Genomic DNA, 24,234 nt, shown 5'->3' with positions numbered 1-24,234 from the left:
AAAGCCCACAGAAATATGTCAAAAACCACCCTCCAACACAACCTACTCAAATTTGTCTAGGTCTTTTTGGTCTCTTTTTTCCTTTTTTTTTTTTTCCCTTTTTCTTTTTTTCTCTCTCTCTCTCTTAAGACCCATGGATTGGTTCATCCAACTATTGGATGAACCAGTAGTTTTTCACATGAAGGGTATAATCTCTTACGCGCTAAACTCTGCCTGAATCATGAACACGAGCTACAAAATAAGGCCTTGGCCATTTCAGCACAATTTCTATGCAAGTAAAGCAAAGCAGCAGTGAATTGCATTCAACACTCCACACTGATACTAACTTGATCAACAATCCTGATCTGTGATCAAAAAGCCCACCTCCAGGTGACCCTCTTCGCAGAGGGGTCAACTGATATAGGTCCTCGAGACAGAACGATTATCTGATCAGTAAAAGCAGCMATATAATAGACACTTATGCTACCATCGTTGTGTCTACTCTGTGGAAGATTTGAACGGTGCCAATAAGGAGTACTTAAAAAAGCAACAACAACAACAAAAAAAAAAACACTAAAAAATGAGAAAGCACTTTTGGAATTAACAAAAATTCATCTTGGGTGTTTGGAAACCCATAACCGACAGTTGTGTAGCAATTTAATCAGCAAAAACATGCACACAAATTTTCCCTTGTATTCTTCCCCTTAGGGGAGGGGAACATTTTGACACTCAGATTTACAAAAGAGTAGGATAAAATCAACATTTTTTCAGGATGGTCTGATACAGACTCCACCCCTGTTGAGACTGTCTTCCTCTCTGCTTTACCAGCAGTCTCTACCATTACATAGGTGCAAGTTACAGTAATGAAAACGAATCAAATCTTTAAGGGTTACTAAGGGGAAGGGGGGGGGGGAGGGAAATCCTTAAAGACACTACTTGGTAAATCACTTCAGCCTCCAGATGAAAAAATTGAGCTTTCTTATCCAGAAAATACAGGTTACATGTTCCGTAAGAATAGTAGATATCATGGCTCTTCACTCACTGAACGTATGTAAAAATGGCTATGCTACAACATGACTTTCCCCAACTAACAGCAAGCCAAAGACTATAGTAGCTTTAGAGCAACTGCATTTAGTATCTTTTAATCCAGATTTTGCCCTTAAAAAGTTATGATACTGACATGACTGTTGCACAAGGAGAAAAAAGAAAAAAGAAAAAAAATACTTCTGAATCATTAGGGAATGACTGTCAGCAACCTGGTAACCTGCAGCAACAGGTAGAAACATAGAAACATTTGAGCAGTAGAAAGGGTGCCAGTAAGACCAGGAAGTATGATCAAAAAGCACAATGGAACAAGCTCAGATAAAGTGAAAAGATTCACTTAGAGAAGAGGTAAACAGAAGGATTTAAACAGGTGCATATAAATACTAACAGGGGAGAAAAATTGAGAATCTAATTGTGCAAATCTCACAAAACAAGGACAAGCAGATGGTTAAGAAAACTAAAAGGTGTCAAATTCTCTGCAAACATTAAAATAATTTTTTCTCACAATTTGTTGATATGACTCTGTCWATAGAACTGAAAACAACAACAAAAAAAACCTCTGAAAAAAATCAATCACTTCTTATGAATAACAAGAATTCCCAGAATCCTCGTAACAATGGTGGCACTATTAAAAATGCTAACAGCAAATTAAAGTTTTAGGGCTTATATCAGGATCTAACTATTAGAGATCAGGATAAAACTGTGCATACTTGGATAGACATGGGGCCAGTTACCCAGCGGCTACTTACTCCTTACTGACCAAGTCAACACGTAAGCAGCAGGGCTACATGAGTCTATGTATAACAATTTCTGCACATTATGTTCCTAGGTACAGAAGCTTACTCTGTATTTAAAAGGTAACTTAAGTCAAATATACTTACTGCTGTCATATATTGCATCTGATATAACAGGATCAAGTTTCCGGGTGAAACTACCATTGCTGTCAGGGAGAAAGGCTGTAAACATAAGACGCACCACACTGAGATCCATTTCTTTAGTCTGCTGTACTGCTGCCTGACGAATGATTTCTCTTTCTCGCTCTGAAACCGATACATAGCACAGACAAATTAACATACAGAGTGGAGAATACACCAGAAAAGGCACCAAAAACAAATGTTTTCCTTTCTATTTAATCTATCAGCTTCTATCTTTTAATRTATTTGAATATCTGCTCTCTGAGTGACAGAGAGCAGGCTGGTTCCTCCACACAGCTCTTGAAAACAAGGTAGACCTCAGCTTTTACAAGGACGTGAGYGAACTGCAGCTGAACGAACCAGGTATTCCCAACAAAGGTCTTCACAGTTACTTAAGGATATCACGTCTCACAGCARTAATGCAAAATGACCATGTTTATTAGCTTATTAAACAGGATAAGAACAATGAGATCTAGTGGGCCCAGGCAGCTAGGGAAAGAAGTTGCTCGGTTCCTATACACACACTGACAACAAAGACTCTTCCACGCTCCCTAAAACAGAGCAACAACACATGACCTCTTAAAACGCACAGTCACGAGCAGTTTTACTATCTGTTGCCTTTTAATGGCTAAGAATCTGTATTTTCTGAAGCTAAAGCTGTTTTTAGTAAAAGACCCATTAAAATCATTTCCACATACCAGTTAGCTGTCTGTCTCCACACCCTTCTGCCTGCAAATAGCCAAGTTCAGGATGTACCAGGAGTCCAGGGTTGTATCCTTTTTTGCAAGCATCTATCATGCGCGCTTCCAGAGTTTCAAACACTTTCTTCTTTGTGACATGAAGTATTCCAAGGTTTGCAAACCTGCCGAATTTTGATTGAGGGAAATATTTTCTTAATGGCTTATGCCAGGCCTGCAGCAGGCAGAYTCTGTTGCCAGAGGCAGCTAGACAACTGAACTCAATGGAAGGGTTCCACAGGCACTACCGCTTCTCAAAGGCAAGTTTTCTATTATAAAAACTTCAGTCACACTTACAAAAACACGTAAAACTTGTACCATCATACGGCATACTACCATCATAGGGGTGCACAGGATTATCTGAAAGCACAAGTGGTAATCTACTAGGGTTCACATTTGCACTGTGGAAGTAACTTACAGAACATTTGAAAAAATGGCCTTCCCACTTTGTTCACTCAGTCTTGGCAATGACATTAATGTGCCATTCTGTATCACTGTAATACAAAGCAAGTGCTCAGGAAAAGCTAAATCAGTCTTGAATGCAAGATAAGAAGCTAAAAAAATAGTGCAACATTTTCCAAAGGATGTGTTTTAAGCTAGGCTGTGGACATTCAGCAAGACACTTCAGGTATCTCTTTGAATGAAAGTATCCATAACACAAGATCTGCTTTTGTAAAAACCTCCTGGCACATTTAAAAATCAATTAGATATAGAAGTATGAAAACAAGACAATAACTCAGTTTTCATGCAGGTCAACTAAGGATAGGAATGCTTTTTCTAAATATCTGATGAAAAGTAAAACAGGTTAGGAAATGTGCCAAACTTTTCAAGATGAAAAGAAGCATTTCAAATAAAACTATTTAAATTGGTGTGCTTTGTAAAGTTAGTGCATTGGGCTTGGACATCAAAAGTTAAAGTTTAAAAGAGTCTCTCTCTCTTTCTCTCCCCATCTTCTCAGCTTTTAACTTCATCTTCTTCACCAACAAAGACATTCTTGAGATCACAGAATTAAAACTCACAGCCAGTGTGAAACCTGATCTAAGCCTGAAAATGCAGACAGGAGACTGAGTTCCATTTACTGATATAACCAATTATTCTTTAACTATAATCACATTGCTTTAAACTTTAAGTTTGACTCATTTAGTATGTTCATGTTTATACCCATCTTGCATTAATTTCAAATTTACTAACCCTATTTTCCTAATACTTTTGGCTTCACTCTACTCCTATTTGCAGATTTCAGAGAAAGAAATATATTGATTAAAATAGTTGCAAAAGGTTGTCTTCATTAATTTTGCAGTCTCTTTTTCTGCTCAAAAGAACAGATCAAAACTGTTTATATTTTAAAGAATGAGTTTACAGCACAAATTTGGATTGCACAGCAAGAGAACAAAAATTCCCAAATTCTCAGTAAAAATTATTCACTTAAACCTATATTTAACCTGTTTAGGTTCTAATGTGCCAAATTTTGCAAAGGTAAACAGAAACCTCATTTATTGTTTTATTTAAGGTACAGTCAAAAAATAGATCAGAAAGCAAAGTGTAATGCTCCATTTAGCTCCTTCTTTGTAGTAGTTCTGCATTGCTCCTAACAGCTTATATTTGATTCTCTCTAGCTTAGCCCAGCTTTACAAATGGATTGATGGACTTACCCTACAACCATATCTTTAGGTCCTGCATTAACCGTGCATACGCCATCTTCACAAAATTTACCCACCAGGCTGTGAGCATGTAAGTGGACATACTTCCCATTAGTAACTAACTGGACAATTACTTTTGCAGGTCCAACATAGTTGCAGATCTGTAAATAAATGTAAAGTTATTTTCCTTAAATGGAAAAAATAACAACTCTAGTTGGGAATTTTCTGTCACCTAAGTACAATTAAGCTCACGTAGAAGAGACGTAGATTTCGTAATAAAATGCAAATGACAAAGTAGAAGTACCAGATCACCACAGAGAAAAGCCAGCACTGTTTTTGTAATTGAACTTGATATACAAGTGGTAGGAGTAGTAACAAATAACAACAACAACAACAACAACAAAGAATTAAGAAACAAAATAAAGCTAAACGAAAGCAATCTTCTGTTTCCCAAAACACTCATAGATGAATCTCTATTTTACATTCTGGCTATTTACTACACATTTTTTTCTGTAAATTTCAATTAGCACCTATAATCCATGACAAAGGTTGCTACAGGTTAAATAGTGCATTAAAAAAACATATGTATTCAGCACAAAAATCCCTGCATTATTTTGCTCCATCTGAAGCCACCTTAGAAAATCATTTTTAACTATTATAACTGTTTTAAAAGTTTTTGGTCTCATAATCCCATCACAGACAGATTCATATTTGGAATAAAATTAATTCTATATTCTTATGTACTTTGTTAGTTCAAAACACTACATTCACACGTACAACCCAGACCAGTAAATACTTCCCTTAAGTGTACATGAGGATATATACTAAACTGCCATATAAAACTTTGCAGGACTAGAAGTAGGATAACCTGGATGCCTTGGTATAACCAACTCCAGAACACTATAAAGCTTTTTCCCCCCATTCTAGTGTCTTATCACAATATATTTTTCTAACAGATTTCTGAATCTTGATGTATTAAAAAACATTAAAATTTAAAATTACTAATAACATATCATTTTTATAAGTTATTTACGCATATTATTTAGACYTTATTTGCTTGCCTCACAAGTAATATTCATTAAATCAGTTTTTGGTTATGCATCATTTTCAAATTATGCCGAACACAAAATTATTCCACTTTAGAACAAGTAAACATAACCTTCCCTTCTAATTCACTTAATTAACCCTTTTATCAATATTGTTTTTTTCCCCCTCCTCCTCTAATTTTTCTTTTAATTTGCCATGGGYGAAGTTCTTTGTATTACAGCAGCATATAGATCTAATCAAGCAAAGCATTAAAGGATCACGATAAACATCACAGTGATGAATAGCTGATGAACTGAATACTTAAGGTTATATTGTTGGTAAGATGCTGATAACCAGAGACTGCTATGATTTTACCACGTTACTAAATCCTGCTAGCTCCCTTCACTCCACTTAACCCCTCTCTTGACTCTATCCCATCACAGCTGGAGCACTCTGCATACATAGCACGCATGCCTGCCCTGTCTTCCCACTCAGGGCTAAAAGCAAAAAACCCTAAAATATGAAAAAAATGTTCTAGGAGAAACAGGCGTGCAGAAGTCTTCTCATTACTCATGCCTACTAGCTCACTGTATAGTATTGTCTGAAGGTGCATTTTACAAGTAACAATTTCTAAAATATACAACATGGGGTACCCGTGCTTTCTCCTGTTCCCAAACTACAATTCCACCTGGATTAGAGAGGTAAAACAGAGCAAGGCAGAGACACCGAATAATCCCTGCTTCATCTTTTCCACTATTTAACTGCATGAGAAAATGCTAGGATCCCTGTGCAACTTTCACAAAGTGATCTGAAAATGAACATGATTATGTTTGGTGTTAAGGGCCACCTTCACTACAACAATTAACTTTGCAAAGAGGGGATTTTAAAAAATTATTTTGTTTTTATCCCTCACTAAATAAACCTTTCCCTGCTATAAAGTTCCCAGCACATCTATATTCATATTCGTTATGAGTAACAACACACGTTCTAGTATCACATCAGAAAAGTTCAAGACAGTCCTTCATCAGCTGTAGAAACCACAGTGAAACTGTAGGTAGGACTGCTGCGCATCAAGGACTTTCCAGCCCCTGAAAGCAGAACTTATCACTGCAGCRGTAACAAGATTGCAATCTTCCCCAGTTACTCAGCTCAGCATGATCTTTCTAGTCTCTCTCAGGGGAAAAACAAGAGAGTTCTCTAAAACGTAATACCTTATATAGGTCACAAGGCAAGAAAGGACTATTTTCGTCATCCAGTCTGACATCCTGTGCTGCAAAGGCTACAGAATGTCCCTGAATTTTTTCCTACCTATATTCCTTTCAGAACAGCTTATCTACTTGATTTCAAAACATCCAGGTTTTCTCAGCTCCCACTAAAACAGTCTCAGTAATTAATTGTCTTCACTGTTAAGAATATGTACCGTATGTCATTTGAAATCATTTTCTAGTATCCTTGAATTATAGACACCTCAATTTCAGACTAACTTAAAAATTAATCTAGCACTAAGATCCATAGTTAATTGTATCACCTTTTACTATTACAAATTTCAAAAAGCACAGTCACAGATGTTAAATAGCAAGCAGCACATTACATTGCTGAATAGCTACAGGAACCCAAGGACTGTGGAGTTGACAAAAATACATATTCAGTATGAGGAGGTAGCTTTTGGGTGATCACTGCTCAAAATCAAACCTGTGACTTGGGGGGAGGGGGRTGAATGTTACTGAACACCAAACTAAAAATAGAGGAGAAAAAAGAAAATAAGGAGTTCCTGGGAAGAGCACAGCTGTAATATTTGATTACATCCTGTACTGAAGCAGCATTCAATTCATCTAATCTAGTAAAGTTAAAAAGCTTCAGGATCACATTTATCTGCTCGTGCTGTTTGAGCGATCTGTCTGAGAGATTAAAAGGACCCTGTGAACTTGAAATTGAGTCAATGTCAAAACAACAGTTGAAAGGCTTTTCAGTTATTTCACATCTTCCTGAGATCAAGAGCCCCGCCAATTTTTCTATACTTTGTAAAACTTTACAAGAACTTTATAAAAACGTCTTCTTACTTGAAATATGTTTTTTCCAATTAGGCTTACAAGCAATAAGTGAAACCAACTAGTTAACTACAGAAAGCAAAAGATAGAAAAGCCCATGTCAAATACACAAAACCAACAATGATAAAAACTATTTATTCCTGTATTTATTTTATTTATTAATAATAGCAATAGTCCCAGTCCTACCCGACCTGTAGTGTATAACCAGTTCTGTCATAACTACTCACATACAAAAAGTCTTCCACAACAGAAGCATCACTCACTCCTTACAAAAGTTATGCTTTCAGGCAGCAGTATGACTTTTTTTTTTTTTTTTTTTTTAAGTTGCTAGCTTAATACAAAACTTTTCAAATATGGTATCTACAGTTTAGGCTACTGAATATTTATTTGGGGATCTATGAATAAGCAGTGTAAAGTAACTTAAACCGATGGGAGCTGCAGACCGTCTCAAGGTGACTCTCATGCCAAAAATAAGAGTCAGATGCTCTGCTTTAGGAGCTGAAGGAAAGGGATTAGTGCACTATACTCAACCTTATTTATCATAGCTATTAGAAGTGCTAATGTCACTGAATTTTGCTTTGGCTGAACTTGTTTCAGTACAGGTTTTTAAGCGCGGTAAAGATTCATAATAAAAATGCTGCTTAGTCTTGACTGGTAATTATTCCTTAGTTTTGCTGTTTAATGAAATAATTTTTAACCTATGCCTGTAATCTGTGATCTACCGCTCTTCAAGGGAGAGGGAGAAAACATACATGCTGCTCCTTTCTTCACCAAGAAAGCTCATCAACTAAATAACTTGCCTTATTGTCCATAAATTTCCCTCCTGAACTTCAAGCATGTGCTGAAATCCCCCTGATTACAATAGGGACGCATAGCTACAATTTAAGGCATAATTTAAGAGAGCGCCGGGACATGCCTAGCTGGGCAGCGCTTCTGTTCCGGTGCCTGGGTTCAGGGCTGCCCGGCCGGACCGCACTACGTCCAGACCCACAGGCAGAGAGACGGGGCTTCTAGCTCGGGCACAGTGCTGAGCAAACATGGTTAGCCAGTCTCCGTGCTGGAGCCGATCTGCCTCCTGCTCGCAGAATAGGCAACCCGAGTTTGTTTGCAGCCACCCAGGTAGATTTGCCCCCAAGCGGATGAAAACTCAGGACATTTCCTTTGCAACGCTATTTTCAGCAAATTCTTTTCACACCCAGAACTTGATCAAGCACTGTGGTATAAAACCTGAATACAGCTACACTAACATCAGTATGCGAGATCAGGACCCACGTGGCAAACATGGGCAAGAAGGCCAGAACGTGCCTATTTCTGTGGCATTTTCCCACATACATAAAAACAAGCAAATTCTGAATAAAATAAAAAAAAGCTCAATAAGCTGGTGATAATATCAGACAACTTGATTTTATTCTTTTAGTGGTTCTCATTTTTTTTTCCTAGGAATCTTTTGAGAGATTTGGATAGGCTTACGTGTAGTTATTTGGATATTACATATTCTCAAACTGTTCTTTCCCCAGACAACAATCTAACAACAAGTAAACAGCTCAAGAGCTTTGATGTGAACTGCTGTGTTGCAGATAGTACAATTTTCTGGTGTTGTGTCAGTTGCACTAAAAGCAGGCGGAAGTGAAATTTAAATGAGTGATTTTAGGTAGCTTTCTACAACAATTATACAATTTGCCATGAAGTCTACCTTCATTATAACATRTTCAACCTTTTTAGCTTCTCTGCTCTCCATAACTACATGCAAAGTTATATAAAACCCAATTCTTTGAAAATGTAAAATGCTTTGTACAGGGTATTATCATTGCTATTGTCAAAGACAGTAGTACACATAATTTCTTACAACATGAAGCTGAATGAAGCTCATTCTTTAATATTGAAAGAAAAATACTACTGCTATCTGGATGCCATTTGCCATCACCACACCGTTAATATGAGAGATTTTAGATCAACTCCAACTTGCATAAGAATATTCAGAAAGCTGCCTGTCTGACCAGCGCAAGTTTGCCTGAGGTATAAGGACTCCCTGTCCTTAGAGACAGTATAGCACACTAACTCCTGCCTTACACCATCTCTTAATATATCATAAACAAGGYGATTAAATACGTAATTAACTATCAAAATATCTTGCTTAGAGACCTGGCAAAATATCTAGTGCTCCAACCTTTAAATGAAAGCTGCGTCTTGGTGTGTTCCAGCTCAGCTAGAAGTTATGAGCTAGGTGCAGGAAAATAAATCAGTGAGGTTGAACAGTCCACATGATGCCAGAGGTCATATCAGATAGATGTGTTTCCCTTTGTCCTTAAATTCATAATGCTATGAAAAAAGGAGTGAGATTGCAATGCTCTCCTGCGTACAGGAGATGTTCATTTTCAGAAAATCCTGTGATGGCTTCTGGTAAATTAGAGAAGCTTTCTGTACTAAGTTGGCCAAGCATAAGAGATAGCCATCGCGAGCTGTACTAAACACACCATAGTCAAGGTTTAAATATCTGTCACAAAGCCTCCTTTTTACAGTACAGCCAAAGTTCACACTACTATCTTTTCACATCACTATAATCAATAAATGTAGGTTTATGGTGAAAGCATTGGCACAAGTGTAAAAAATACACAGCGATTTTCAACTGTGCTCACCTAAGTTACAACAAGGTGAGCGTCCTTTGACAAAGCACAGGAGAGACTTACAGGAAAAGGTGTGAAACATTTCTCTCTTTACTGGCATCACTTGAATCAAGAACAGGCACTAACAAGCAATGGCCTCAAGGAATTTAATTGTTGTGTTCCCTTGCCAGCCTCTCCCAGCAGGTGTTGCCATGTGGGGATTTATACTAGAAAAAACTCAAATACATACAGCAGAATGGGAGGGGAAGAAAGCGACACGTGTTGGGGGGAAAGCTTTAGATGAAGTTAAGATCTGATGATCAATGAAAACAAGATTTGATGGAAAGCCAAAGAACACTTTGCTTTCTAGTTTATTCCCTGAGAAATCCTATTCCCTGCATCACTTCTTATTGTACATTTCCTTGTCATGCTATTGTGTGTCTCACCACATCTCTGGTAACTTTCATTCATATTAATTATCAATATAGATTAGAGGAGAATCCAAAGATCTGGCTCAATTGTGGTAAATTATTTTATGTTTGAACATGGCAGTGAAGTTTTATTCACTGGTTCATCATTACCATCACAATAGAAAAGGAAAAAGCAAGTAGATTCTTTGCCTGGGCTAGTAATTTTTCATCATAGTTTTGCAAGGCTACACGAAATCATCTTTCCCAGCCTCTTCTCAGTTTGCCAGACTAACACCCGAGGCTATATCAGCCAATGCKGATTATTTTCCATTGAGTCATACTCATACTGATTCACTCTGGAGATGTAACTGTTCCAAACTCTAGTCTTTCTCAAGAACTGCAAATGAACTGCTTGCACACAAAGGAGAAAGCTGAGCAGTGGTACATGCAAAGGCCTAGTACAGAGGCCAACTGCTTGCCCTTCCCTCTCCTCCTTCTCATCACCAGAAGAGAGAGGAAGAGATAATTCCAAGAGATATTGCCCCTGCTCCTCTTGAGACACACTCTAGTGCAATTGTTCCTCAGAGGCCTAATGCAAAATCAAGACTGTTACTTTTATTAAATTCAAAAAAACAAAAAACAAACAAAAAAAAAAAAACAGACACAGCCTATCTTTCACACACACACACAAAAATCCTGCAAGAGCCCTATGTAAAGAAAGTTGATCTCTAATCCTAGAATGATTAATCATCACTGCTACAGTCGTCATATGGTGCTAGCAGAGTGTTCTTTGATTAACCTGTTCCTATTTCTCTGGAAAGAAAAAAAGAAAATTGTTGAGCAAACACCTGAACATAATGCTGTTCCTGTTAAAGCAAGAAGTTTTCCATTGACTTTAAAGSAAGATGCATCAAGCTCTTACGAATACAGTATCCTAGAAGTAYTGGGTAAGGAGTAATGTGAAAAGAAAGGCAAGGAAGACCTGGTAAACAGGCTTCTTAGAGTGAAGTGGAATCACTGATCAGACTACAACAAGTCAGGCCTTGATTACACTAAAACTGCATCTTAAGGGAGAGGTCCATTGGTCTGTACACAGGCAGTGAGATGGTAAGTGCAGGAGGGCTTACAGTTCAACAGCTAGCAGATTAACATTGTGCCTAAACATCTCCACAGGTTTGATATCTACTTCCTTTTTAAACTCGATTGCACTTTGAAAGTTGAGATTGAATAGCAGTCTGACATATTATATTGATATGCAGTAAAGTCCTATATGCATACATGTGGCACTTGCACTCAGCTTGCAAAAATAAATAAAATAAATAAATAAAGATGTATGTACCTACTTTGACCTGAGGGTATGATTTTTTGTTCTTTTCACTAGAAGCACCAGGAAGTCCACCATGTGAAGGCCCTTCACATACGTATCGGAAACGAAAACCCCTCTGTGGAAATAAATAAAGGAAAAGAAACTTGAAAGCTGTTTGAAAACAAAACTATAGTGCATGTACACACACACACACACACACACACACTTGCCCAAACAGCCCACAAAAAATAAATCTCTGAAATGCTATCTGAACGCTAGTTAACAAAACATCGATAAACTGTAGCACCCAGCTGTTCTAGTCTCACTCTTACAYACAGCAGCAATAGGGATTTTGGGGCAGAGATCTGTGACTCTGCCCCACCCCCCAAAAAGGATAAAAATTAAAGGAAAGATAAAATAAGAGCAGATCTTCCCTCTGTCATAAGTGCTAGAGAGAGAGAATTGAAGCCAATAATAATCAGGAAAATACAAAGCATCATAGACAAAAGAGTATGGGGGGGGGACCGCTTTTTCCTTGTACAGAGTGAAAAAATGCAGCTTCATGTGAAAACTGCATCTCTGAGCAGAGTCCAGAAGAAGCACAAATGATCAGTGGACTTTGAATGACTGAGTTTTCATCTCAGCTACATAAACAAACAATTGAGTATATTTTGGGGGAACTGCAGGATACTAACAACCACCCTAGAGCACAGTTGTCCATTTATCACATATTTATTGAAAGGAAATAACATCCCCTCTGCTTTTACCAAGTAGTCTGAACAGTACAGAAAATGCAATTCTTAAGCAAAGGTATTTGGTAACTCTAATGAATCAAAATGTCAGAATATACTAACAGAGAAACATTTAGAAAACTGAAATGTCATAGAGTTACCTTTTAAAAAAAGAAAGGGAGAGCTTTCCAGAAAGATAAGCAAAAGAAGTATGAAGAATGGGAGAATGACATAAAATATTTTGCTTGTAAATTAAATTCAAGAAATTTAATGAAGACAGTCATGAAGACAGTTAAAAAGTTTCATAAAAAGTCTGGATGCACAATACTGCAACATCCAATTCTGAGGCTAGGAGAACCCCCCCCCATACACACACACCCTCAACAGCATCAGAGAAGCTAGCAAACATAAGGGAGCAAAGTGATCTTGTGTGTCCAAGAGAGCTCAGTGAGATTATTCTATGTAATTTAAGCTCAACTCTATTAAGCATAAAGGGTGAAAACTCCTACTGAAAAGGAAAGCCATCTAAGAAGGAACACAGAAAGACATTTTAATATCCAYTTAATGATGCTGTTACACATGGCCCCCAAACTTTGATTACTTTCAGACCTACTCCTCAGTCCTGCAATTTCTTGTTAAGTTCCTGTCTCATATAGATTTGCTAAGGTGCCAGGTCTGTCTGCACTGCACCGGTTAGTGTTGTATCCGTCATCAAGGATCATTCAGCTTCAATGAATTCAAAGAGTGTCGGCTGACAGCTAATGCCATGGTTCAAAAAAAAAATCACTCTAATCACTAGCCTMAATACCTATCTTGCTAAAGCATTTTGAGAACTTTCTCAGGCAAATGGAAAGATCTGGGTCTTAGATACCAACAGGACAAGAAACTAATCCTGAAGTACGTATCTTCTTTCCTGTGGTGAATTGAGACCAACTGTACTGCAAATGAAATGCCCAGTTGATAGGCTTGAACTCAAGTTGTCCAGAAAGCAGAGCAATCTCTGCAGTCAAGACATGCGTGAGACGACTCAGTCTCTCTTCACCTCATATGCCCTTGGGCTGGCAGACACAGCAGCTATTTGGGTGGCCTCATCCAGCTTCCTGCCATTCCCTGTGTAATCACACATCTACCACCTCACTCTTCCTAATCATAACTTTGTGCCTAGAATTATCACAAGCACAGTACACTGCCTGCAGATCACCCTTCCCAATGCTATCGGTGTTATCGATGATAGCACTATTGGCATAAACTGTTGCTCAGATGGCCACACAGCTGCTCTGCTGCAGGAGCTCATGGAGAAGTCATGCATGGAAAGGTTGGTTCCTCCTTAGCCAGTGCACACTGTAGGCTCAGCTATGCAAAGACACGGCCGGATTTGGGATGAACTAAAACAAGGAAGAGGTAGCATACTCTTCCAAGAGTTCAAAGTACTCTGCTGGCCCCCAAATTGCTGAGGCACCCCAATTCATGTAGGGATGCTCAGGTATAAACCTGTCCCTAGCAGGTATGTTCTCTACAGTAATTATCTTGTACTTGAATTGCATGAAGACTAACCAGTGCAATGGGACGAATCTGACATTGCCATAGCAGCGCGTTTGCTAYATGGTCACACTAAAGTTACATCCAAGCATTTCATCTCACTTTTCTTGAGTTATTCAGAAGAGCTAACCATGGCAAAAGGAATCTCAAAGGACAGCATGGAACCTGAAGGACAACAAATCAATTTCTTTATGATGCCAAAGCATGAGTCAAAATTTCCCATAAGTTTTGGGAACAGAATGAACTTACTTTATTTTTTATTTCACATCTTTCAAGAAATGTGGAACACATTCTATGTATCTTCCATTTTTGGTGCACTCAATTATGTTTCAACATACCAAGATACTTTAAAAGCCAGTTCAAATACGGGGATTCCATATTTAGCAAAACATTTTTAAAAACCCTCAGATTTTGGTGTCTTATGATGCTTACAGAGAGAAACAAAGATGAGAACAAAACAAAACAGCAAACAACTTAATCACAAAAGTGAGAGGAAAACCTGCTTATAGTTAAGTGCTGCATTTATTATTAAGTTCAACCTCTTCAGTGCTCTTCTATCTCATCTTAACTAATAGTTTATTCAAAGCTGAATATAGTGACATAGCTATCTTAAAGATTTTCAAAATGCAGTGTTGTTCTTACCTGTTTAGGCTGTTCTATGATTTGAAGATATGGTCCGTCTGCTAATATATAAGAAAGAAAAAAAGTCATAATRCAATTTCTATTACCATGGCACACAAGTTACAGGGGTAAAGTTGATGTCCTCAGGTATCTCAGGATAAAATTTTCGAAAGCATTTAGGCATCTTCAAAACTTGAATAAAATTTTAATAAATAACTTAATCACTTGGGAGTCCATCATTTCCAGCCTTCAATAAGACTGATGGGGTAAGAAGAGAAGGATTAACTTAATTCACGGAGGCTAATTTTAGCTCAGAGGGTCTAAAGGGGCAACTAAGACCACGGCTTAAGACTGTCAAGGGTAAGTAAGAAYAGGATCCTCCTCCTGCCACTGATGACAGCAGCCTGGCCTTCCTGAGGCCAAGGTTAGCTTTTGTACTCTGTATAGATGCTAGAGCCCAACAGTCTCTACTCCCAAACCTTTGGCTCCAGGGCTTCCTACCAACAAGGTGCTTTTGAAAATCTAGAGGCAGCCAATSAGAAGCACTGAGCCATGGAAATACAGGAGGAATTTAAGCTGTCTCAACATGCCCTAACAGTCAGGGCTGCTTAAAAAAAAAAAGGAATTGAGGAGCTAATCCATTTACATTCTTTTCAAAATTTCAGATGTTCTTTAAAACTATTATTCTCCTGTCCCTCTAAAACCACCAGACACACACTATTGGACTTCAGATGCAGACTTTATAATACGRTATCAATACATATGGTTATTCTCTYCTAAAATTCTGTTTGTGTCCTTCCAAGGAGGTCTAGCTTAAGCAACTTCAAGTCTTGCACCGTTCCCTGAACAGTGGCTAWCTTCACACCATAAACATCTCAGAATTTACCAGTTGAAACAACCTTTCAAGCAGAGCTTAAATTCTATGAGAACTTCACGCTACCAGAGCTAAGAATTAATCATCTGATCAAAGCTTAACTTCAACTCTGATCTTGTTTAGATTATTTACTTTGAAAAGCAAAGCTCTCAGGCCTATATGGTTGTGAAAWACCTCTTAAAATGCAAGCCATTCCTGAATCTGAAAAAAACAGTTCTCAGAGGTTTAATTTCTTTTGTGTTTCTCTCGATAGGCAAGGGGCAGGATTTTAATTTTGATGCTAAAAATGCAGTTGTTAACAAAGCAGATACCAAATGACWGCTTTGCTATAAATATCTATACAGTATATTGCCAGCTATGTCCCTGCTGGGATTATGCATGACCACTTATACCACACTAAAGATATTAATGCTAAGGAATCTAGCAAACTCACTGGGACACATGAAACCTCCAGAGCAGATCAGCCACAGCTATTTGGCAGAGCCTGCAAGTGTATGTAAAGCATACTGTACACTGCCAACATCCAGGAACAGATACGATCTGCTGCTGCACATCTGTAAGCATCACGCCATTCAGCTACGTTAACTATTCAGCCGCTTGGCTTGAGCACAGAGGTACATGCTTACATCAACACTTTAATCTGTCAGTAGGCCTAATGTTTAGTGAGTTTTTCAAATGGCAGAGAAATTCATTTATTTATAATTATAGTATGATTACATGTATCCTCCACTCCTCGGTAAAACTTCAGTTTCGTTTAACAGGTCTTCACTGAATAGGCTTCTCCCAAAACAGAAAGTTTTGATAAACATGCTAATAGGCAGAATCATCATTTTGCTATCAAAGTCAGCTAGCTCAACAACTGAATTAGCCTCATTCCAAAGTTTTACCATAAATACTTGTCACAGCAATTTTACATAAGAATATCTTTTATTTCCCAAGTCCAAYAGTTTCCTGTGAAAAGTAAACACTACTACAAAAAACCCCCCAAAACAAACCAACTGGAATAGCCACGTAAAAAACTTTCCCCCAAATGATATGCATATTCTCTTACATTAAAAAGCACAACAAAACATTTTGGACTTCAGAAAATTTTAATAGATGTAGGGCAATATTTAGGTTTACTATGTTTCTTTGGGTTCTTTTTTTTTTTTTTTTTTTTTTTTCTATAACATGGAATCAAGACAGCTGAAGCTGGGCTTGTGTGTCAATAAAATTAGGCTCCTTAAATGCAAAGTGTATGCTCAGAGGCCTCTAACTCTTTTCATGCTTTAGTCAGCCAGAATTTTCTACTTTAACAATTCAGAGGCCCTGCATCTTCTGGGCATTGGCAGAAATACTTCATCTTAAATATACCCTGTGTATCTCTACTCTCCGCCAATCCCCCGGGACAGTACCCATCAAGTAGGTATTCCTTGGCTGTTTTTCTCTTAGGAATTTATTTTCAAGGCATAYGTGTGGGATTAGAATCAGCACAAAATACTACTGCTCTCTTAAACACCAGCCAGAAAATTAAATGCTCTTTTATCCAACAACCAAGTGGTTACAGCAGACCTCCAAGATGCAATAGATCCAGGTACAAATCTTTCCTCAGCATGTGGGGTTTCAAACTCCTCAGAGAGGGATTTGTATGATAATGACATACAGGAAAGCTCAAGGGGAATTCACACCACAAAAATAATTTTGCCTTGAATGGTATTTGCGATTTAAGCACTGAAACACTCAGGACTGTAGTAACTACATGCCACTTGGGATAAAGCTTATAAAAAGCATACGAATTTATTGATAGACAGAAATCAGAATATCTTACACACTAATACAAAGAAAGTACAAAAAGAAAGGGTACTATGTAAGCATATAAAAACAAATTAGATGGTCTATTAACATTCAGCCAGATTATGTGAATCACATACTAATGCATTTAAAATCAAGTTTTGTAAGGTCTTATTTTACCCTCTGGTTTTTGTGAATAAACATTTTCTCTTTTACTATAACTAAGTAATTCTCTGATATAGCATAATGGATCTTTCCTCACAAAGCACTACAGTTAAGCTGTCCAGTTTTCTTCTGAAATACACTAAAAAAGTGCATTTTGTGAACTAGATCAGAGTAACTGAGCAGAGAAGGCACTCTAATGCAAAGCACTTAATTATACCAGAAATACTATTTTAGAATAAGTCAGCAACACTCAAAGCGTCTTTCAAGCACAAATGGCGTATTATGTTGACTCTAAAAAGGATTTTACTTAGCATTAGATTTCCCACAGCTGTCTTCACTGGATTCTGAACACTTTCCAGAAGTACCTCAGACAGCCTGCCTAACATCTGTTATCTGTGGTTCATTTTCGCTCTCTCAWCCTTTCCTGAAGCAGGGGAGAAGGGAAGCGTTCAGTGAAGTGTTTTGCACAGGGACGTTCTGAATTGTTTGTTTGTTTTTTTATCAGTAGGCACGTCTGGTCTGAGCAGATAGCAGGTAAGCTGAAGATACACACCTTGTAAGAAGAACTAATTATGACAAGATTTGGGACCAACTTTTGTACCTCTGTTCCAGGCTGGGATCAGCCCCAGGAAAGTTTTTTGCTGCAAGTTCTTGTTTAACAAGCAACCACCTTTTGAGCATTACACAACTACAAGAAGGAACAGCACTTAATGCACAGCTTATGTTCTACTTTTGTCCTGGAGAGAGGCTGAAGCATCATACACTCACAGAGCTGGCCTCTACATAGGAATGAATCACAAGATTGCCAAGAGCCTAGTTTTGACATGAGAATTCCTCATGATTTGCCTGGTACCGCTGTACAGTCAGGATGGCTGTGAAATGCAATTAAACCCTGGAGGCCTCCAGCCTGGAGAGGGTTTGGTGCAGGCTGCCACATTTTGGTATGAGGCCTAACTCCTTTCAGTGCTTCCTTTTCTGTCTTCTCGTCTCACCCACCACAGACCAACTCACGTCCCACTGCCTCCCCTCCAGCCTGAGTCACACTCCCACTTCCTCACATCATCTTCAACTGCTACATTTCTTCATTTTCCTTCCTGCCTGAGTCAGAGGCTCTCCTGCGTCTCAACACTCCCACCACTTACGTTTTAATTCCTCTGTACAGGCCTCACCCTGCACTCACCTCACAAAGGAGGACCCATCTTTGGTTCGTTCTTCTCATCACAGCAAAGTCAAGGGAAAAAAAAGGATCTATGATGCTGGTGGGATATTCCTGCAAGACTGACAGCACTGCAGGACTGGTAGGGTTCCTTATCTAACAGCTTACCTGAAGCAGTTCATTTTAACCTGTAACCAACTGTGGTCAAGTACCCCACCTACACCTCCTCTCTGGAAGCGTGTCCCCAATACAAGCAGCTGTATCGCATCTCACCCTTGAAATTCAGTGTGCTGTCTTGCTCTGTGGACACAGATGAAATYGCTCACAGCCTCCGGGCCTTGACTATGAGACCCAACACCAATCCTCTCGCATCCAGCCTTGGCAGTGGTACCTTGCCACTAAAAGCTCAGGCTCTAGATTCAGAGTCTTATCCTTCCTAAAGCCTACTGTAACATTTGCACATGATCCCCCTCAGGGCTCCACCCTTGCAGGAGCACCCTCTTGCGTTTCAACTTTGCGGTGTTTAATGCATGACTTTTAGCAGCACACAGGCTTTGCTTAACTTCTCTCCTCCTCCAGTTCACTCTTCAGAACAGAAGCGTAGAAGATCCTGGGGAAAAAAAAAAAAAAAAAAAAAAAAAAAAAGAAGAAGAAGAAGAAGCCACACACAGATCTTGCCATGCCTTAATGCCTTAGAGGACTACGGCCATGCAAAATGAATAACGATCTCATTTTTGGCAATGGTCAGAGCTTTCTTACCACCCCTTCTCCTTCTGTGCCTTTCCCATTTCTCAACAGCAGCCATTGCAGAGCTGCACAGAAGAGGTTAAGGAAACAGCAGAAGTAAAGAATCACTAGAAAACTGTAATTTCAGCAGCCTGCTGGCAATACTTTTCAGCTGCTGATGGCCCTGCTTCAATTTTACAGGCTTAACTCTGCCTGCCATAAAAAAATAAGTTTTAAGCTGCATCTATGCCAACAGCTGAAGGGTTAGAACAGAACCCTTCAAAATCAGAATAATTAAGCAGCTTTCACAGATATGTTCCCAAAGCCATCTCTAACCTGCACACAGACTGCTGTATGTTGTATGGTTGTCAATGATCTTGTAGAGCAAGGAGGAAGTAAAAAACATCCAAAATTATAGAACCATTTGCTCAGAGCTCTGCCCATTTCCTCTGCAATTTAAGGCATCACTTTGTCCCTCCACTAAACAGTGCATATCATACCAATGTGTATCTGCTTTTACACCCCCTAAATAAGCGCTATGGATAATGCTCCATCCATCTTCATCAAGGATTAGTACCTGCCTAGGTGTATTTCCCAATGAGCCAAAGAACAGTTCRACTTCATGCCACACTGCCCTTGGGTGAGTGGTGTTTCAAACACGTAGTTCAGTCCTGCAGTTTGCACTGTTATGGCACTTGCTATAAATACATCCTTTTGTCACCAAAGCCACACAGAGATTACTTCTTTTTCTAAATTTAAATGTAGAACTTCAAACAATTAACTACAACAGCTTTAGAGCCAAAATAACGAAGCACTAACCATAGTTTTTACTCAAAACTGACATAATTGAGACAGAGAAAGAAGTGAGCAAAGAGACTTCAACACTGACAACCACACAGAGAAAGTCCTTGTCCTGTCACCTCAACGGTTTTCTGCTATTACTGTAAATAATAATGTAAGAGCAGAACATCTATCACCAAAAAGTCCCCAAATTCCCCAGCTATTTGTTGATTCAGCTACACTAGTATAATACTGCAATTGACAGTTATATATTAAACCTGCCTGCCAATGTAGTAAGTCAGATAGTGTGCATTTATGAATGCAGAGACAGAAAAATGTAGGCACAACACCAAATCACGAGCAATAATCAATCTCTTTGGTTCTTCAGGTTTAAATCAGCCAACTGTACTAAAGAAAAATCCTTTCAAGAATACTTATTCCACCTTCTCCACATCTTACTGAGGGTACTTTCGGAAAGTCCCATATGAAATTTATAAGTGGTCTTGTTGTATAAAAAGAGGTAATTTGTTCCTGCTTGAAAAAAATAAAATACAACTCCTGCTTCAAATTATCAGATTACCTTACAACTAAAGAGCTAGTCCACCATAATGACGTATCACTGATTGAAGCAGTGCAGGAGCTGAGTATTACAGTGATACTACTCCAGAAACAAAATCACTATAGCAAAGTTAGATGGCACTGAAGTGATCAACCTTTTCTGAAACTTAGTCATAAGTTTTTGTTTGTTACAACCTCAAATCCACCCTCCTTTATTAGATTTCATTTTGTACACAGGAAACTCAGCACTTACACTGCAATAGTAGACAAGAGCAGTGCCATAAGAAGAACAAAAAAGAAAAGAAAAGAAAAGAAAAAAGGCAGTTTMTATGCAATTTTCCAAATTAAGGGCATAGCTATATTTAGCCCAGAGTACTACAGTAGTTTTCTGTGATTGCAGATCTCAGTGAATTCTTGACCCCCCACATAGTTTTAAAAACAGCTGTTTTCTAGTTTAGACAGGACATATATCTGAAAATCAGCTTTGTATATCTGAATAATTTGTACGGAACTAGTCTGGTGTGAGGATTACAAAGTAAGCTTAAACGGTATGTGTAAAAAGGATATCATTATGGGGGTATCAGAGTTCCAATAACCACATTTGTCCCATAGAAACTCTGGAGGAACACTGAAAAAGCTGGCATGCACTGCACAAGCCTTTTAATCTTAAGCAGATTAATTTTACTGAACAATTTTATCTGTGTTAATAAAAACACACTGCAAACAAATGATTGCAACATTCATTTGTTGGACACTAGTCGGTATTTGTCAAGAGCTTTGCTCATCAGGATAAAAACTTACCTTAAAACATAATTATCTGTACCATATGTGCTTCCTGATCCTTCCTCATTACTATTCAGTCAAGAAAAATGAAGTATAGCTTAAACCAGGAAACTCTAGAACAGTAAACAACCCCCCCTCCTTTTTTAAAATCAGCACTTATTTTTACATTAGGGTGGAATTTTACCTTTAAGTGAAGCAAAAGGCTCACTGCTTATTCCATTTTACCCTTCACACCTTACGTTCCTGTCAAGCATACCACACCTCAAACAAAAGTGATTTTGCATTTTCAACAAAGGAAAGTAACCTGCAATACACAAGACACCAGGTACTTCCTGATACATCACAGACTTGAATCAACAAGAGAAAGTTGCCATGTTGAAAAATATTCATATCTGTATTGGAGATAGTAAGAAAAAAATATGAAAAGTCTCTGGGCTACCTCATTTCAAACAAAGAGTACTATTTAAAAAGACATTGAATAACCAAAACTAGTCCAAGGTTGACCAAGCAGCTAATAGTGGCTAAGATATAATATTTTTCTATTCTGCATTCCCATCCTGGCACTATACTGGAAAGAACTGAGTATTAGATTTTTGTAGAATACTATTTGCTTCTTTTCAGTGTTTAGTGGTAAAATCTAACTCTGATCTTTCAAATAGAGTGTTATTATTCAGGAAATTGACAGGTACTTCTAACATCAGACTGCTCTTTTACAGGAAACAGAGAGGTCACTGAGAAGGAAAAGCAGATGCAAATGATACAGGAAGCTGAATATACCTTACACTTTATTAGTGAAAAACAAGCACCTTAAGAATTTTTAAAACAAATGAAACACTGTTGGAGAAAAAAATAGAAAAATATGTTGCACTCTGCAAACTGGCAATTCAAACACCAGAGGTTGTTGAAGATGGAAATTTAGGGGAAAAAAAAACAAATAAGTTATAAAAACAGGTCACGCAAAGTTGCTTGATCACTTAAATCATTTAACTGATTGAAACTTTCAGTTTCCGTACAAGCCAAAAGAAAATTGGATTTGTCCCACTGTTGAAACTGTTATGAGGGAAGGTAGAGATGTTTAAGGATGTAATAAAAAGTCAATCCAAATTAATTCTGGCTGACAACTTTGGGATACAGTATTATGAAATATAATATTGTAAACAAGCCTCTGGAAAGAATTCCTGCACAAAAAACAAACTGGAAGGAATGGCAGGAACAGTACCATAATCAAATAACAACAGCTCCTACCTGTTCGTAGTGGTAAGTCTGAAGTGATGTAACTTGTATTATTAAATATTGCATTCATTCCCATAAGCTGATCCATTGCAAACATCTATATTGAAAGAAAGTTCACTCTTATTACTGGATAAATAAATAATTTCATAAAGCATTTTTCAATAAGGAATTTCAAAGCTCTCTGCAAATAATGAGACTCTAACCACCCCAGTGCTGTACGTAAACATTTTTAATCTATTTTACAGGTGGATGAACCAGATCTCAAGGGGTCCTGTGCACCAAGTCATCTCTGTTTTAATGGTTTATCAACAGTACTGCTAGCAAACCTGACAGCACTGACCATATTTCATTGGTATTATGTGACTGCACTGAACTCAGCAGTTCCTAAGCACACTTTTTGCTTGCATGCACCATCAGCTATATACTTAAAAAAGCTTAGATCCTAAGATCTTCTGAAAATCTGATGCTAGATGTCTTGCCCAAGGCCTTGCTGAGAATCAGTGAATTTTCATTTACACCTCTGTAACTTAACCCCACCAAATCAGATTACTTATTTAGTTATATTTAGAAGCTCTAATGCCAAAAAAAGAAAAAAAAAGTATCACCAGATTACATTTTAATTTTTGTTTTGAACACTAACATATCTTAAGCCACTATAATTGTTGCCATGTCTAAATCTATCTTCCTCCACAGTGGTGCAAGTGCAAAACAAAATCTTCTCCTTTAGGAAATGAGAGTAGAGATGATTTCTCTGTTGGAATCTTTCATTCGAGTGCCGTTCTTGCAGTACAAATGAATCATAGTGACCTAATAACATCTGGATCAATGAAGAGCTTTTGAGGMGCTAAGCCTACTGATCTGCGTGAGCGAAGGAACATTTTAGTCATCAATGTCAAAGAAAAATCTCACCAATAATGATAGAGAGGGGCCTTTTAGCACATCATTTTCATATCAAGTCCAGTGCCCACCATGAAAGGAATTTCAGAATAAGTGTCACAGACAGACAGCATTTCACCATGGCAAGGCACTTTACAAGTCACACAAAGCACTGCCTTCAAGAAAAAAAAGATAGATMCCTCAAAACTTGATTCCAACTAATAACTAGAATGCTTTTATATTATCATGATGTTATACACAGGAAGTGACATTGCAATACACATACGAAGAACCCAACACAGGGAGCTAGGACAGAATACAAGGATTTTGAAAATATACAAATCCACTTACTTGGGGATCAGACACTCCCATAATATAGGAATCTTCTCCTGCCATTTTAAGTCCTGAAACACAAAAGCATGATCAGAAATGTTATATTTTCCACGCACAGCAGTACAGAAAACAGCAAAATGTTAGAGCTAAAATCTCCATCTCTGATTCACCTTATGTTACTTATAACATTAATGACTTCCGAAATACTCCTAAAATTCCCCAGGATTTGCAAGGAATAGGACAAGACAGGCTAAGTCTAGGATTTTCCACCCTCTGCTACCATGCAACTCAGAATCCCAGCCAGAATCCTGGAGTCAACATTTATTGCAACTTCATTAAAATCAGGAATTCACTTGTTTCTATCTTTGCCCTGAATATTCTG

At 38.0% G+C, this 24,234-nt stretch overlaps 1 protein-coding gene across 4 annotated transcripts in view; it reads right to left on the bottom strand.

Moving 5' to 3' along the window:
- NFKB1 (nuclear factor kappa B subunit 1) overlaps positions 1 to 24,234 on the bottom strand; it is a 60,053-nt gene that overhangs the window by 23,474 nt on the left and 12,345 nt on the right. For 2 of the 4 annotated variants that reach the window (XM_085325660.1, XM_085325663.1), the window contains exons 2-8: positions 23,871 to 23,923; positions 22,656 to 22,740; positions 14,620 to 14,660; positions 11,745 to 11,843; positions 4,327 to 4,475; positions 2,636 to 2,799; positions 1,905 to 2,063 (exon numbers count right to left, since the gene is read on the bottom strand). In XM_085325660.1, coding sequence (XP_085181786.1) covers positions 1,905 to 2,063; positions 2,636 to 2,799; positions 4,327 to 4,475; positions 11,745 to 11,843; positions 14,620 to 14,660; positions 22,656 to 22,740; positions 23,871 to 23,915 — 742 coding nt within the window. In that variant the 5' untranslated portion in view covers positions 23,916 to 23,923. The remainder of the gene's footprint in view (positions 1 to 1,904; positions 2,064 to 2,635; positions 2,800 to 4,326; positions 4,476 to 11,744; positions 11,844 to 14,619; positions 14,661 to 22,655; positions 22,741 to 23,870; positions 23,924 to 24,234) is intronic. The other 2 variants (XM_085325661.1, XM_085325664.1) reach the window with 1 other exon arrangement.

Source organism: Rhea americana, unplaced genomic scaffold (assembly GCF_003343005.1).
Source record: "Rhea americana isolate MKP2758 unplaced genomic scaffold, rheAme1 scaffold_99, whole genome shotgun sequence".
Lineage (NCBI taxonomy): Eukaryota > Metazoa > Chordata > Aves > Rheiformes > Rheidae > Rhea > Rhea americana.
Note: the sequence above shows the minus strand (reverse complement) of the source record. Positions and strands in the feature narration are given on the sequence as shown.